This window comes from Mesitornis unicolor, unplaced genomic scaffold (genome assembly GCF_000695765.1).
Source record: "Mesitornis unicolor isolate BGI_N332 unplaced genomic scaffold, ASM69576v1 scaffold223, whole genome shotgun sequence".
Taxonomy (NCBI): Eukaryota; Metazoa; Chordata; class Aves; order Mesitornithiformes; family Mesitornithidae; genus Mesitornis; species Mesitornis unicolor.
In genome coordinates this window covers 13,959-29,268 of record NW_010175053.1, presented here as the reverse complement: position 1 = coordinate 29,268, position 15,310 = coordinate 13,959, and the positions used below count along the sequence as shown (strand labels likewise).

The 15,310-nt window shown below is 46.2% G+C and overlaps 1 protein-coding gene across 5 annotated transcripts in view; it reads left to right on the top strand.

Moving 5' to 3' along the window:
- Positions 1-13,213: 13,213 nt before the first annotated feature.
- Positions 13,214-15,310, top strand: part of SEMA6D (sema domain, transmembrane domain (TM), and cytoplasmic domain, (semaphorin) 6D) — a 14,840-nt gene continuing 12,743 nt past the window's right edge. For all 5 annotated transcript variants that reach the window (XM_010181230.1, XM_010181229.1, XM_010181228.1 and 2 more), the window contains exons 1-6: positions 13,214-13,322; positions 13,697-13,808; positions 14,407-14,467; positions 14,575-14,637; positions 14,732-14,833; positions 15,054-15,144. In XM_010181230.1, the coding sequence (XP_010179532.1) occupies positions 13,214-13,322; positions 13,697-13,808; positions 14,407-14,467; positions 14,575-14,637; positions 14,732-14,833; positions 15,054-15,144 (538 nt within the window). The remainder of the gene's footprint in view (positions 13,323-13,696; positions 13,809-14,406; positions 14,468-14,574; positions 14,638-14,731; positions 14,834-15,053; positions 15,145-15,310) is intronic.

Sequence of the window (15,310 nt, the reverse complement as noted above, 5' to 3'; positions counted from 1 at the left end):
GCTACTGTAGTTACTGCTAAAATCCATCCAAGCCATTTTATTAAGTTGTTACTTGTTCTGTGAATGGCTGCCAGCCTGGAGTTCAAAAGAAAGTAGGTTCTGGTTTGCTCCCGTGTCACATGGAAGAGGTGTGCAGTGAAAATCGCATTACTGCCCTTCCGATGATGCTTTCTGGAGCTGTGCTGCCTGCCATAGCCCACTTTCCCTTGTCGTGGTTTGACACTAATTACAGTGTAGCTAATATCAGAAGTTGGTTCAGTTTATTCAAACAGGAAGAGTGTTGAACTGCCCCGCTTCCAAAGTGAAATGTTTGTGTTAACCTCGGAGCTCAAATCTGCAGTGCCCATATATAACATATCGGCAGTGTTTATTTCCCCAACTTTTCTGTTCCTTTCGGCTTTTGTTAACTAACCCAGATTAGCATTTTAACAACCCTGAAGTGAACTTCTGCCATTCTCCCTGCTTGGACAGTGTGTGTAGACCATCCATCATCCTGTCCTTGGCCACAACAGGCTACTGGCTCCATAACCATTTGGAGCTACACAGAAACCACCCGACTGTGAACGGCACAGCTGGCTACAGCAATTTTTTCTTCCACACCACTGGCAGCATTGTCTGGCTATGGTAACTAAAGTTAACATCCAGAACGTGGAGTTTCTTTAGTTTTGGCCCCCCTGCCTGGCCCCACTGCAGCTCGGTGGGCACACCTGCGGGCGGGCTACAAAAAGGCTGCAGGGAGCGCAACCGCTGGGCTCTTTCTTTTCGGGCTTCCAGTTTGGAGAGGGCAACCTGTTGTTTGGAGTGGGATTACGTTAACTCCGTGCTGACTCGAGAGGGAGCTTGCTGTAGCCGAGTCCTGCGGTTTGTGGATTCGGGTGTGCTTTGAAAGCCGCCAGCAAAAGAAACAAGAACTTGCCGCTTTAACTTAGCCACGCAAACTGCCAAGGAGCACAGCAAGAGATGGAGAGTTTCGGCTGTGCGTTTCACACATTCTTGTAGAAGCCTTTTTAGTTCCACAACGGAAACCATGTGATTGCACAGGAACTGTGCCCAGATCCTAATACTTGCTACAGATGCTTTCCTTGGGTTGTTTTGCAGATCTGTGAATGCAGTAGGCAAGAAGTCGTTACTCGTTTTGGTGCTGGCGTGCGCTGCGAATGGCAGGTAACCAGCAGGTGAATGGGCTTGTGGCTCTGTGCCGTTTTACTTGCTCAGATTTTTGCGCCATGTAAATGAATTGGCCTAGCATGGCTGTCGGGTGTGAGCCACGGCTTCTTGCTAGAAGAGGACTCTTCCTTTCAAGAGCAAAGGAGGTCAGGAGGTGTTACCTGGCTGGGTGGGAGCGGAGGAGCAAAGAAGTGGTGCTGGAAGAGGAGGAGCAAGGAGCTCAAGCAAGCGACATTTGTTCTGTCCAGAATGGTTACAAACCTTGTAAATGAAATCAGTCCCTGGACAGCTTTGATTTATATTCTCACACAGCAGATTGGCCTTGGTCTGCCTGACCTTGGTAACATTACAGAGGTCGTATTTGCACACAGATACTCTTGCAAAAAAAGGTTTGTTGTTGCTGTTGTTTTTTTTTTAACCGTTCCCTCTAGGAGCCAAGTAGCAGCCCAGGTTTCCAATTTGATAGGCACTGGATAAACACGGAATAAAAAGGATGGATCCTGTTCCCCACAGTGGATGGTTAAGAGAAGAAACGGCAGATGGGTGCCGCCAGGCAGTGGCCTGGAGAAGCAGGAGAGCCACGTTGGCCTGCATAATCAGCAGCCACGTTAGCGCACAAGCTGCCTAAACAGAGCCGAGCTGCGTGTGTCGGGGAAAGGGGGACGCAGGCTTGTAGGCATCAGAGGCAAAGGAGAGCTTTGAAGAGGGCTTGGGATGAGAATGAGGAGTTAATTGGCAGATGCGTGCTGGGGGGCTCTTCAAGTGCTCGAGGGACAGCGGGGAAGCAAACGCGGAGGTGCTCGTCTGGAAAGGTAACGAGTGAGCAGTGGGTCCAGCATCACAGACCGGCTGCCACCGGAGGTGGGAGTGAAGCCTTAGAAGAGATGAGAGGTGATGAGCTGGTCACTCGGCTCAGGTATTACTGCAACAATAGGCTTTTCTTAGTGTGAGCCACATACAGTTCATCTCTTATGCCAAATGGTCATGACAGCTGGGCCTCTGCTTTCCTCAGCAGCCATAAGGCACCGCTCACACCTCCGCTGGGTAGGACCAGCATCCGTTTTATTGTGGCATGAAAGAAAAGGTATTTCCCGCAAGTGCTGCTGCCGTGCTTCCCAGGCGTGTTTGTGGGTGCTGGTGGTGGACAGGGACTGCAGCAGCTACAGCACCGGCAGAACGTGCTGCTGCTGTTTCTGTGTGTGTCTGTCGTGACAGATGCACTTTGGGGTCAAAAGAAAATTCTCACGCTTGTGTTTGAAGCCCTTGTTGACATCTCTTTCCACTTCGGTGCCCCCTTCCCATGTTGTGTGAACACTTACATGGCCTATCGGGCAGTCTGACCATCCTGTTTTGGGAGACTACAGAGAAGAAAACTGTGTATTTAACTTACAGAAGCCTCAGTGTGTAGTTAAGGCTGGAGTATTAACATTTTAGAAGGGGTTTGAATGTAGCCCAGCGTTGGCGAGGGAGCTGCGACTCTTCCCGTTAGTGCAGTGGCAGTTAAAAATGAGAAAGGGCTGTGAGCGCTCTGCGTGTTCCCCAGGCCATGCAGCATCCAGAGTGGTGGGTCAGGGGGCACAGGGCCCTGTGGGAGCTGCTTGGACCAACCGAGCAGCCAGGCAGGAGAGGGCCTACGCAGTGGTCCAAGAGCCAGCTCTGGCACCCCTCACAATGCAGCTCTCTGGGGTATTGCCACCTGCAGACGAGCGCCGAAGAGAAGGGTAAGGGTACCAGGAAAAGCAGTGGTGTGAAAGCTGCCAACAGTGTGTGAACAATGTCCCCAGGTGTCTCATGAAAGGAATAATAGGCGCGGGGGGAATAATCTTGGGGAGTTGAAGGGTTTCTTTCAATTTGCAAACTTCTGCTCTCGGTGACAGTTTCTTCAACCTAGCACGTGTTTGTCAGAGATTAACACTGAAACGCCAGGCATTTGGTTTTGCTCAGTGAATCATGTTTTCTTAAAGTAAATGCTGTGTGGATATTTTTAGCACTATGTAGTTTTTTCCCCTTAATGATAACCTCAGACAAAAATAATCAAATCCCATGATTTGGGGATTAATCTGATTCCCTGCAAGGGTACAGATAGAATTTTTTTTGTCTCGTGTACCGCTGCACAGGTTTTACTGTGAGAGTGGATTATGGCTTTTCCTCCCCCTAAAGCATCAGGTTTTCATCCTCACCAAAGACATAACAAGCTCTGCTCATGATTGAACAGTGGTCTTGCGTGGCAAACTCTGCAAACACAAACCTTTGGTGCAGCTGTAAAGGAAAACCAGACCTGCAGACACACACAGGGTATGGGTCCAATATGATTAGTCACATTTGTACACTGGCCCAACGTTTCTAGTGATAACACGAAGATTTTGGGAGACATCACAACTCTACTGGCTGTACTGTAGAGCTTTAAACCCCTAAGTCTCATTCCCCACAGATTTCCTGGTGACCTTGATTCAAGCACTTGTGGTCCATATGTTACTGATTTATGTATTTATTTATTTTACTAATAAAGGTCTGGTCCATGGCTTCTCTGTGGCTCACGAGTCAAAATGCCAAGTAGGGTGATGCAGATCCTTCCCTGCCTTACAGGGCGAATGTTACCAAGAGGTGGTGTAGCCCAAGTGAAAGACAGAGGAGGGAGAGCGGGTGCCCGGCACTGCAGCCTCCTGTTCATTGACTGCTGAGTGTGGGCTCTGCAGGCTGCGTTTGGCCCATGGAAACGTGGTGCTGTGTGGCACAGGATTCCTCAAAGTGATGCCATGCAACACAAGGATGTGTCCAAGCGTGGGGTTCAGAGCAGGACAGCCATGGCTGCACACTGCACCAGTCCTTCAGCCCCGGACTGGCAGCAGTATGGGTCTGATTTACCTAACTGCATTTACATCAGCAGACTGAAGGGCGAGGAGCCGGCTGGATCAAATCCTGCGCAAATACATCTGATTTTTAAATAAATAAAAGTAATTCCTCACCACTGCCCCTCTGTGTTCTTGACAAGCCAGGTGCTCCCAGGTGATGCTCGGCACAGGCACCTGTCGAGACTCAAACCCCTGCACCTGAACTGTCCCCAGGGTCTCTCAGCACTGAGCACCGATGTTCCCCCCTCTCCCCTGTGGACGTGTGTATACGTACACTGACAAATACACGCTTGGAGACTACAAAAGCAGCAAATGTAATAATGTGATCCAACTGTTCAGTGCTAGGCTAGAAAGAAGTGGTTTTTTTCTGCCATTATGTGAAAATTTAGCGTGACTGGAACAGAGTCTGCATTTGATTAGGCAATTTAAGAAATGTAAGAGACTTCATACTGTAGGGCAGTGCTGCAAAACAATTGCTCGGAACATGTTCTAAAATTGGTTTGCCTTCGCCAGATTTCCATGTGTTGCTGCACGACATCTCAGATGAAAATATGAGCAGTCACATGGCAAGTGACTGCATTTTGATATTATGGTAAATAAAAGCACCGGTCTAAGCAATTATTCCAAATTCTGTTTAGCCTGTGAGACTGGAAAAAAAAACAACCCACAAAACTCTCCCTCTCTTCACTTCCCAGCCTGGGAAAGACATTTCATAGCACATCCTTTCACTGGCGTAGTTAATCTTTAATGCTTAACAAGATAATAGTAATCGTTAACTTTGAGCTCAGGCTTCCTCCAGGTTTTCCTGCCTGCATTTTGTACATGTAATTGATTGTGCCCAGGAAAGTGGCAGAGCACATGCTTTGCATATACAAATAGGTAACTGGGTGGCCAGCTCCCAGATTTGTCCATGCAGAAAAACCAAGAGGAGCTAAAAACACGTTGTTCCCCGGTCTCTATAGGCAGTATTCCTGCAGGCAAGGCTGGCTGGCTGTCCCAGCTCTGAGAATGGCATACTGATAATACCAGGCACCACTTGAGGTGCTCTGATGTGTTCCTTGCCAGTTGACAGTCTTCTCCTGTCTCTCCCCTTGCATTTTCCAGCAGCCGTTTACTTTCTGTTTGAAGTGAGGGCAGGGGCCCTTTTCCCCAGCAGCAGCAACCCAAGCCAGCAAGGCACAGCACTTGAGATGCTGGAAGGATGTTTATAGCAGGGGAGAGCAGTGGGTGGGAAGAAGAGATGCTTTCTGGAGTGAGGTTGACAGCAACATTGCTCTCTCCACAGCGCAAATCCCCTTTTTCTTCAGCTGTCCTGCTTGTTGGGGCGTATTCTTTTCCCCCAAACCTCCCTTCCATTTCAAAACATCCCATTCACTTCACCCTGTAGGCAAACCCTGACCCCCTGGGCTCCAGCCAGGTCTAAAATGGGCAGTGCTTATCTCAGGGATCGGGGCTGGAGCACTGCTCAAGGTGAAGGCTTCTTTCTCCGCTGCTGGGAGACAGCAGGGCTCGCAGACAGGAGACCCAGGGGTGCTGCCAGCAGCTCACGGTGGCTGTGGCGCCAGCCGGACTTGTGCAAGTTGTGCCCGAGACCTTCATTATGTCCTCACCTGCACATTCTGGTTTGTACCTGTCCCAGAGCTGCCTTATCAGATGATGCCTAATCATGCTGCAATGAGTGGCAGTTTTGCTATGTAAATCACCTACTGTAGGCTTGCAGGAGGAACACTTGCTTCGCTTATGGCGCTCACCCGCATTCGTAGCCAACCCTCCTACAGGGAAGAAACTTTGGGCTGGTTTTAGGCTTTTGTTTGCGGCAGAGAGGAGCAGTTTGGCTGTTTCCAAACCTGCATCAAGGCCTATCTGTACTATTGTAAGTATAGATTTTCACCATCATGGTTTAAGAGTTCTGTCTGGCTTTCAGGATAGAAGTGTTTCAGACTAAAACACGCTCTTGAGAAGCACCAGGCACCTCTGACACAGCTGGAGGCTCTCGGGAGCTCGCCCTGTTGAGCCACAGCTGCTCTCCCCATTGCTCTCCTGGGGTTTGGGACAGGGCAGGGGTAGGAGCTCCTGCTACCGGTGCTGCCCATGGCCAGGAGTTAATGGAGGATCCATGCTGAGAGTGCAGAACTAACCCTGAACATCCCTGCATCGACGTGCTCTGCGCCAATGCTTGGACACTTCCACAAAGAAATTCAGTACTTCCTAGGGCACTCTCAGTTTGAATTAATGAAATGCAGGCCTGCTTAAAACGGTGAATCCAGAGCAGTGCTCAAGTACCTTGCGCTTGATCACTGATAGCTCCACCCTGGCAGAAATTCAAGGGGAGCACGTCCTGCAGCAGCTTCGTGAAACAGAACAGATTTGACCATAGATGTGAGCTGAAACCAAAGGTTGGTTTCAGCTGGAGGACTTTTGTATCACCCTGGTAAAGGAAGTTAGTTAACGTTCTCTCAAAAATTAACTTAAAATAAACATAATTGAAGCAATCACTTACAGTTTGCTCAGCATTTTACTTCCTTTCCTACTGAAGCTACCATGTGTTCAAGTAAATTTTTGATCGCACGAGGATTTAGTCCTCCAAGTGCATCTAATCAGCCAATAAACGCCTGCATCATTAAAAGTCACCCTATCTTTTTTGCAGGCCGATCTGTCAGCTTGTTCTAGAGCAAGGGGGGTTTGCTTTGGGTAAGGTTAAAAGCCTGCAAACAACTGAAGTGTAACTAGCAGTACCATAAGCCAATTAAGATGAAAGCTGTGATATTCAGTGGTTGGGTTTCATCACTTTAATATTAAACTATCTTTTTTTTTTACTTAGGCATAGATCAAGAGGTGTTAATGCAGAATCCTTAAAAGAAGTCAAGTATTATCTTAAAATAACAGACCTGTTATTTGCACTTTCATGCTCAATTAATATCACAGCTCAAAATATACTAATTTTTTTTCCTTCAGAGCTGCAGATTTTAAAGTTGTTATTGAAAGTCAGGAAGGCTGCATACTGCAAGTTAAAATCTGAGTGTACCCTTATAAGACAGAAACAGTTTTCCTTATCTATTTATTCATACAAAATCATGCTGTAAGTTTCTGAGCGGGACTACAAACTTTAATATGTTTGTTATAACCACAAATATTTTCCTGTGCTATTTGACAAGCAGCTGAAGCAGTGTCACCAAACTCACCAATGTGGATTTATCCCATCATAGACAATCTCTGAGCTGTGAATGTACAGTAAACGCCGTGTCAGGCATCGTCTTCAGGAACTTTATGAAGTCAGCCTTCATTAGAAGAAACACATCTATACTGGAATGCCATTTGAAATAAAAAAATCAAAGAGAAACTCACACTGGCTTTGATGCTGGCTCGGGAGGACTTGCCACACTATAGAGCACTTGCATCATCGGAAAACCTATGTATAGCTATGACCCAAAATGGGAAACCAGTCCCCTGCTTCTCATGTAATAGGTACTGATACAGATTTTTAAGGCAAATGTTGTGTTCTCCGTGGAATACTTTCTGGCTTGTAAGCAAATGCCTCATTATACACATTTCACACAGTGAGAAATAGAAAGAAAGGACCAAGACTGAGAAAAAAAGAGGTAGGACTAAGAACTGTGTGCTAGAGTTCAAGTCATCAGACCCTAGACCATGCTGGTCTTGTATGTTGGCTTGGATTATACAAAAATGCTGCGTTTTCATGCTCTGACCACCAAAACACTCTTTGGCCTGGTGCCCCCGGTGCGTGGCTCTGCTCTAGAGCTGTTTTATTCCTTGTGTGCTGGGGATACGGTGCTATTCCGAGTGAGTGATCTGGTGCATCCGTGGTTGCCAGCGCATGCATTTCTACAGCAGGCCTAGGGCACCGCTGAAGGTGGCCTGTACCGTGTTCATATATTTTGTTCTAAATGTTTTATCTTCTGGAAAGATAAACAAACTGCTTAACACATCAAAATTCAGCACCTCTCTGTGCTATGCGCTAGTGAAGTGCGGCTCCAGCTCCTCCAGCAGCACCCACCTTGTAGCAGTTACCATCAGCAAGTAAACTCATGTGTGAGTTTAGGCCCCTAAAGTAGAGAGGATTTGAAGCAAACCATTTCCGACCTGCAGTTAGTGGACCATAAGTGATTTGTACATCAGCAGTCCCTGAGGCCATAGTAAATCTAACCTTTTTACATTAGTCCTTTGCATCCAAACACAAGTAAGATCCCATTCAGAGACTAACACTTTGTTTGGTTGGGAGTGAAACCTTCTGTCACTTGCTGTGGCCCACCCCGCAGATCCTTGTTGGTTGAGTGGTCTGTGTAAGAGCTCTGCAGCGCTGATTTGAGCAGCTGCTCAGTGCCCTGAAGCTGCTGTCCAGGGATGCTCGGTGACACCTTCACCAGGGGTTGTCTGAAGGGCTGTGATGAGTGGAAGTTGCCGGGTGTTGCACGGGATCTGCTTTGCTCTCCATCAGAAAGGGGAACTGAAGTGTCAGCTGTAGGCCCTGAGAAACTTGTTGAGCATCAGCGAACGAGCAGCAGTTAGTTTGTTTTGGTTTAACTTTTATTATTAGAGTGATTTCATGCTCAAAATGTCAGAAGGTACCATCTCAGAAATGCACTAGTTAGTGCATTTGCACTAATTAGTGCCCTCGGGGAGCCATTTGCATGCAGGAAGGAACAGAGGCCAACAGGGATTTCCAGATCTGTTGAAGTCCGGTCACTTGGGATTGTGGGAAACCACATCACATAAATTGGCCAAGCTCAGCGTGTTACTAATCAGTCCTGCTGTCCCCCCTCAGCGCCACGGCTGACGCAGAGCTCCAAGCACAGAGGAGATCCTTGATCTCGCCCAACAGCCTGAGCTCGCCCTGTGTCTGGTGAAGGAAGACGATGTACTCATTTAAGCCTTTTCATGTTATGTGCCTGTTTTCTAGCTTTTATTATTGCAATCCTTTCCTCCTTTGCCTCACCAAACTCTTCACAACTTTTAGGATCTATCTTTTCTTCTGACCTATCTTGAACTTCAGCCTTGATTTGCCATACCACACTTCTGTCTGCACTTAGCGTTTTGAGAAGCATTTATTGTGTTGAGGAGATTTTTAAGGTGAATTTTTTTTGGAGTGAATAGAAGATATTGCATCAGTCTGGTTTGAAGCTATTTTATGTGTTGCTTCTCTCTGCTGGCTGAATGCCCTTTCCCTTCCCCCTCCTCTTTTCCATGGCAGCGCACGGAAAGATGATTGATGGAGTGTCACCAGTGCCTTGTCAAAGGCTGGAGTAGATTAATGGGCAAGAAACACCAGCCTGTTCCCCTCCACGTCTGATTGTTTGAAGGAGGCCTCATATTTTAACAGAAATTATATCCTACTTTTCTGGATTCCCCCAATCAGGAATTGAAGGATGGGATTTGTATCCGAGATTGAAAGGTGCCAACCACAAAGAGCCGGTTTATTACTTGGGACAACTGCCTTGTCCAACACTTGACCAACAGCACTCGGCCCGTTTCAGTCAGTGCTGTCCTTCTTACTGGTGTGGATTTGCGCCACCAGTTAACATTTACACCTCTGGGAGTCTGTATCTGCAGACACAACTGGTTACGGCGTAGACCAGAAGATCTCTGAACTGTGACAAGCTTTTCCACCCGGGTGACGCTGCCCAATTTGCTTGTGCTGCAAGGAGCGACCATGTACGACCTGCAGCAGCTCAGATCCTTTGAAAAGGCCTTTTTGGGGGTTGGTCTTGGCCACAGATTCAGCCCAGATCTGTGCCTCAGTTCCCCAGCTGCCAAACATGCACAGCAATATGGTCATTTCCAAACGTTGCACTTGCCATGAATTGCTCCCTAGCAGAAATGCTAGGAATGCAGTTTATAAGAGAAATTAATCAAAGACTGGTTTGAATCCTGGCCAAGGAAAAAATAATCAGACCCAGAGTATGGTTGTTTTCTGCATTTTCTTGAAGGTAGACACAGCCAGCATTTCATAATCAGCTGTTCTGGTCCAAGCAGATACTTGATATGTTGTTATTTGTAGTCCCCAGCAGTGGCCTCCACTGAAAGCTTTGAATGTGGCAAGAATTATGTCTCTCACACCAGCCTATCTGTGTCTAGCAGAGGCACACACCTGGCTGTCATAAACCCCTGCTCCAAGGGCTTGATGGAGCCCATTTCTCTGATTATCCAGACAGCAGCTGCTCTTCCAGGCTGATTCTCTTTTCAGTGGTTCTGATCTCACGCCTGTTTCCAACCAGCTTAAAAGGTGCCTTTAAATACCTCTTACAGCGGGTGCGTTTTGTTTCTGTGTGTAGCTAGAAATCAGAGCTACAGAGCACTTGGTTGTAATAATTTAACAAGCAAAATAATAAAGAAATCTGTACTTAAGAAGTGATTACCTGTGCTTTGCTGGTCCAGTCCAGCTCCCTGCCCACCTTTCTCTCTTGCCATGACAGAGGTCTGTGCTTCATGCAGACGTAGACGTCTTCCTCGACAGAGACTTGAGACGGGTGATGTTTAGTTAGAAGAGGTTGCTGAACAGAACCCTTCCACCTTTGATGTTCTCAGAGTTCACCTCGAGTGTATTCAGAGGTCGGGGGGGGTTTGAGGAAGACATAAATGTGACTTAGGTAGACACGTCCTGTGGGTTGACATTTGCAAACCTTTGCCTTGTTTTTAGGGAGTATGATCTACCCCTGAAATCTGAATCTAGTTGAGAGAACTGATACTCTTTGTTTACCTGGCATTTGCGTAGCTTCCTTTTCGGTTTCGAGACTGTTTTCTAGGTCACAATTGTTGTGGCCAGCACACAGCAAATTGCCCTTTTGTTCTCTGCAGCCATTTCCTCCAGTCCAGAAGACAGCGTCTGCCTTTGTAAGGCAGGCTACATTTACAGGTTACAGCACTACACTGCATCCTTCCTAGACAAGATACTGGAAGGAGAGGGGAAAACAGAAATTCTTCCCGATTCATGCACATGTTGATACTGGCAGAACTTTGACAGTTTGCAGGCTGTGTGTTTTGCTGCCAGGCCAGGGTCTCTTTGAGTCCTGACGTGTGGGCCATGAGCAGCCCCAGCTCCTTTGCTGGCTGAAGCCTACGTGGCTCTGTGGCAATTTGTACTCATTTGTCCTCCAAGAGCAGGAGGCTGCAGGGAGCACCTTCACGAAGCACCTTACAGATGTTACTGTGCAGTGACTCAGCTTGCAGTTGATGCACCTCCCCTTCCTCTTCTTTCGCTGGGTTTCACTGGTTTCAGCAGGGGGTTGGATATTTGGAACTCGCTTTTCTTGACAAAAAGACCAAAAAAAAGTAAAAGCTTGTGTAACCATTAATGATTTGTTATTGTGTCTGGGAGCCACTGTGCTGCAGGACTTTGCTCTAATGGTGCTTTCACAAGAAAGAACTCATTTGACTAACTTTATTAATTCCAGTTTGTTTTAAGTTTGCTCATTAGTAATTTAACGCAAGATGCTTCAGCTGAAGAGGCCATGTCAGGACAAGGAAGAGCAGAGGGAAAATGCCAGGAATCATTAGTGTTTATTAACCACTGCACTCATCAGTCTTGACTAAGAGCACAGCCCATTCGTTCTGGACTGGTGGAGTGCGATACAGAAATATCATTAGCAGTGGAAAATGCTTCCTTTCAGGTCAGTCCGTACTGGACAGGCATGCAGACAACACCCCCACCCCAGTCACCAAATATCCCTGGCCTTTACGCTGGGCTCCTCACAGCGCGGCCTGAGCTGGCAGAGCTCAGCAGCCTTGGGGATGGAAGAGGCCCTGCCCCTCGCCAGCCACAGTATCAATTAACAAACACAGTATTTTCATGCCCGGTAAACATTACTGAAAGGTTAAGTGTTGTTACAAAGGGCTTTTTTTAATTGCTTTTCAAATTATTAAATGATTAATACTTATGTGCCTTGCTGGATCAGGCCTGGCACTTTATGCTGGCAAAGTTGCACATCACACAGCAGTTCTTGAAACATTGAAATGGAAAAGAGTCTTTTTTTTCTGTTTGGACGAAGAGTTTGATCACCAATTTCAGCAGCTGCAAGGCATGGAGCTGGTGAGTCAACGCTCTGACCGTTAATCGAGGCTGAATGAATGCCTCTAAAAGGTTGGAGGAGGGAAGAGCTCTACATTTGCCAGGTTTCTAATGAGAAATATGACCCCTGCCCAGACCACTTGTGGTCATTAAGGATTGCATTTCACTTCGAGATGTGTTTTCTTGCATCCTACCCAAATTGCAACTTGAGCAGTTACATTCTGCTCACTAAAATATCCCTGCGGCTTAATTGGAGAAGTTATGTTTCCCTTCCCTTCTTAAAAGCTTTGTTGCGTGAGGTTGTGGTGCTATCACAATATGTGCTGTATGAGAACACACACAAAATAAAGCCCATCATGAAAGTCTCTGTGAAGCTGCTGGTTTTCTACAGAACCAAATGGAATCAGGGGGAAAGCGGCGTCGTGGGAACCCAGCGTTGTGCCCCACTTGAGTCCCTTGCCAGCCCTGCAAAGCACTGGCACACTGCAGAGGCAGCATTTTTGCATTTACCTTGCACGTGTGTACATCACCTCACGAGGCAAAGCATCAAGTGCCTGGCCCTAGACACGAGGTCTTTCACAGCGACCATGTTAGGCTCAGTATTACGATGGCGCGGCCTGGAAACAAGCAATAATTTTAAAACATGGCATGGACGTTCAGACAGACTGTGCGTGTCATGACTTTTTGTGGATAAGATTTAGGTATTTTATGGGGAAAGGGTTTTATTGGATGACATTCAGTGACAGAGGGGATGGAAAGAGATTGCAGTTTAATTAAAATTCTAATCCCAAGTTTGACAATTTTTCTTGCCAGGTCAGCAGCCTGCATGTTCTGTTTGTGATTCCCGTGAATTAAATGGGCTGACAGTCGTCAGCTTCTTTGGAAATGCCTGTAAATCCAGCTCAAAATTAGCAGACATCAATATGTTTCAGAGCAGCTTTGAGCAGGGCTGTGTCACGCAGCAGTTTTCTATCAGTGTACGTACAGCAGCCTTTCGTAAGCACCAATTTACTCCGCTGCTGCCAGTGCTCAAACACAAACGAGAAGGCCTTCTCCTGCAGCAGGCAGTCACGTTTCCTGTCCCATGATGCTGAAATCTCACTGGCGTGTTCCTGTTTTCCAGGTAGTTAAACCGTGGTGCCACAGAGGCGGTGCTCAGCTGCTCCCAGCCATGAGGCTCCCTCTGCTTTGTGCCTCCGTGGTGCTCATGAGTCTGTCCCAGTGCCGAGCTGTCAGCTTCCCTGAAGATGAGGACCCTATTAACGTTGTTGACTACCACTGTAAGTAATCTGCAAGTGGTGCTGACCACTGGGGGAAGGTTTTTAAGGTTTGTTTCTGTTTTGTTTTCCTTGGGAAATTTAAAAAAAAAAAAAAAGTCCCGTTTCCTTTCAAATTGAAATGTGTTTACTGGCTTTGTATCTTTAATAGAACACTTAATCATTTTCTTAAAAAAGCAATCAGAAACACGGCAATAAGTTCAGGAAAAAGAACATTTGCTGACATTAGCCATCTTTTTCTCATTTATATTCAAGACATTACTCAAGGAATTTAGTTTAAACCCTTCTACACCTAGTATATACAGCTAATCAATGCCATATATTGATTCTTTAGCTCTATAATCCTGAGTGATGGTGTAGCCCATTTTTACTTGCAGATTCAAGGCAATATCCAGTATTTAGAGGACGCCCTTCAGGCAATGAATCTCAGCACAGACTGGACTTCCAACTGATGCTGAAAATTCGAGACACACTTTATATCGCTGGCAGGTAATTTTCCTTCACTCAGTTCATTAGATTAAAATTCTTTTCTCTTCTGGTTTTGCATTTATGTGTAAAATTCATTTAGAAGAATCTGCAGAATGTGATAAAAATTAGAACTGGGGAAGGATTTCCCAGAGAAATATTCCACATATCTATGGCTAGTGCATGAAAATTGGATTTGAAGGCTGCAGTTACTGTAGTTATGCTAAAACCAATGATCAAATGCTCTTTTCCCTCTTTTATATCACTGCCCCGATAAAAACCTCTCCTGATCATTTTAAACTCGGACTGACACATCGGGGATGTAGGAAGTGAGGGTAGCACACTTGAATTTTTACAGTCTGGATTACCCTTCAACAGAACAGAAAGACACAGTTGGTCTGGCCATTGTGGGTGCTCTCTAAGGACCACAGCAATAAAAACCAAAGCCACCCCGTGCTGCCCATGACCAACCTTCTGCGATTCATATTAAACACAGAACGTCCACAAGCATCTCATGGAAGTTTCTGGTCTAACAAAACACTCTAAAAATAGATTTAGCTTATCAGAAATAAGGCAAATGAATTCATGGATGTACTCATGTCTTTTTACTCCTGGCAAACAGGGACCAAGTTTACACTGTAAACTTAAATGAAGTTCCGAAATCAGAAGTTACTCCAAGCAAGGTGAGTAGGTACAGGTGCTGGCAAGGGAGAGGGATTTGCTTTGGGTTTAAAGATTTTTTTTTCTGTGGAAAGGAAATCAAATGTTCTTTTCTGGTTTGATTTAACAGAAATTAACATGGAGGTCAAGGCAGCAGGACAGAGAGAACTGTGCTATGAAAGGCAAACACAAAGTAAGCTCAGCACTTCCATTATAGGAAAACAACACTAACAAACATTTATTATATATGCGAAGGCTGCGATTAATGTATCTTACTGTCTTTTCAGGATGAATGCCATAACTTCATTAAAGTCTTTGTTCCAAGAAATGACGAGATGGTGTTTGTCTGTGGAACAAATGCGTTTAACCCTATGTGCAGGTACTATCAGGTAAGGATGTTGAAAATGTCACTAATCTGTCGCTGGCTTTGCTTGCCCTGATTGCGCTACAGCAAATGCGTCCAGTGCGATTGGTGAGGGCTTCAAGGTGAAACAAAACCAGACAGAAGCCAATGTGCTGAATTAAGTTTTCTGGAAAGACGACGTTACGCGTTTGTGCCAGTGTGCAAAATAGAAATGACACTACCACCCATTTATTTCTCTTCCCCAGCTGAATACCTTGGAGTACGACGGGGAGGAAATTAGTGGCTTGGCAAGGTGCCCGTTTGATGCCAGACAAACCAATGTCGCCCTCTTTGCTGGTAAGGACTTTTGCTTGTAATGAGTCTAAATGATTAATGACACCGAAGGAGCCAGAGGGCTTTTAAAGCAAGCACAGGGAAGCTAAAGGTGTCATGGTGCCTCTGCTCTTAAATTTTTTAAAGGCCCTCCAAAGGATTAGAAGCTGACCTGTTAATAAATAGGTTA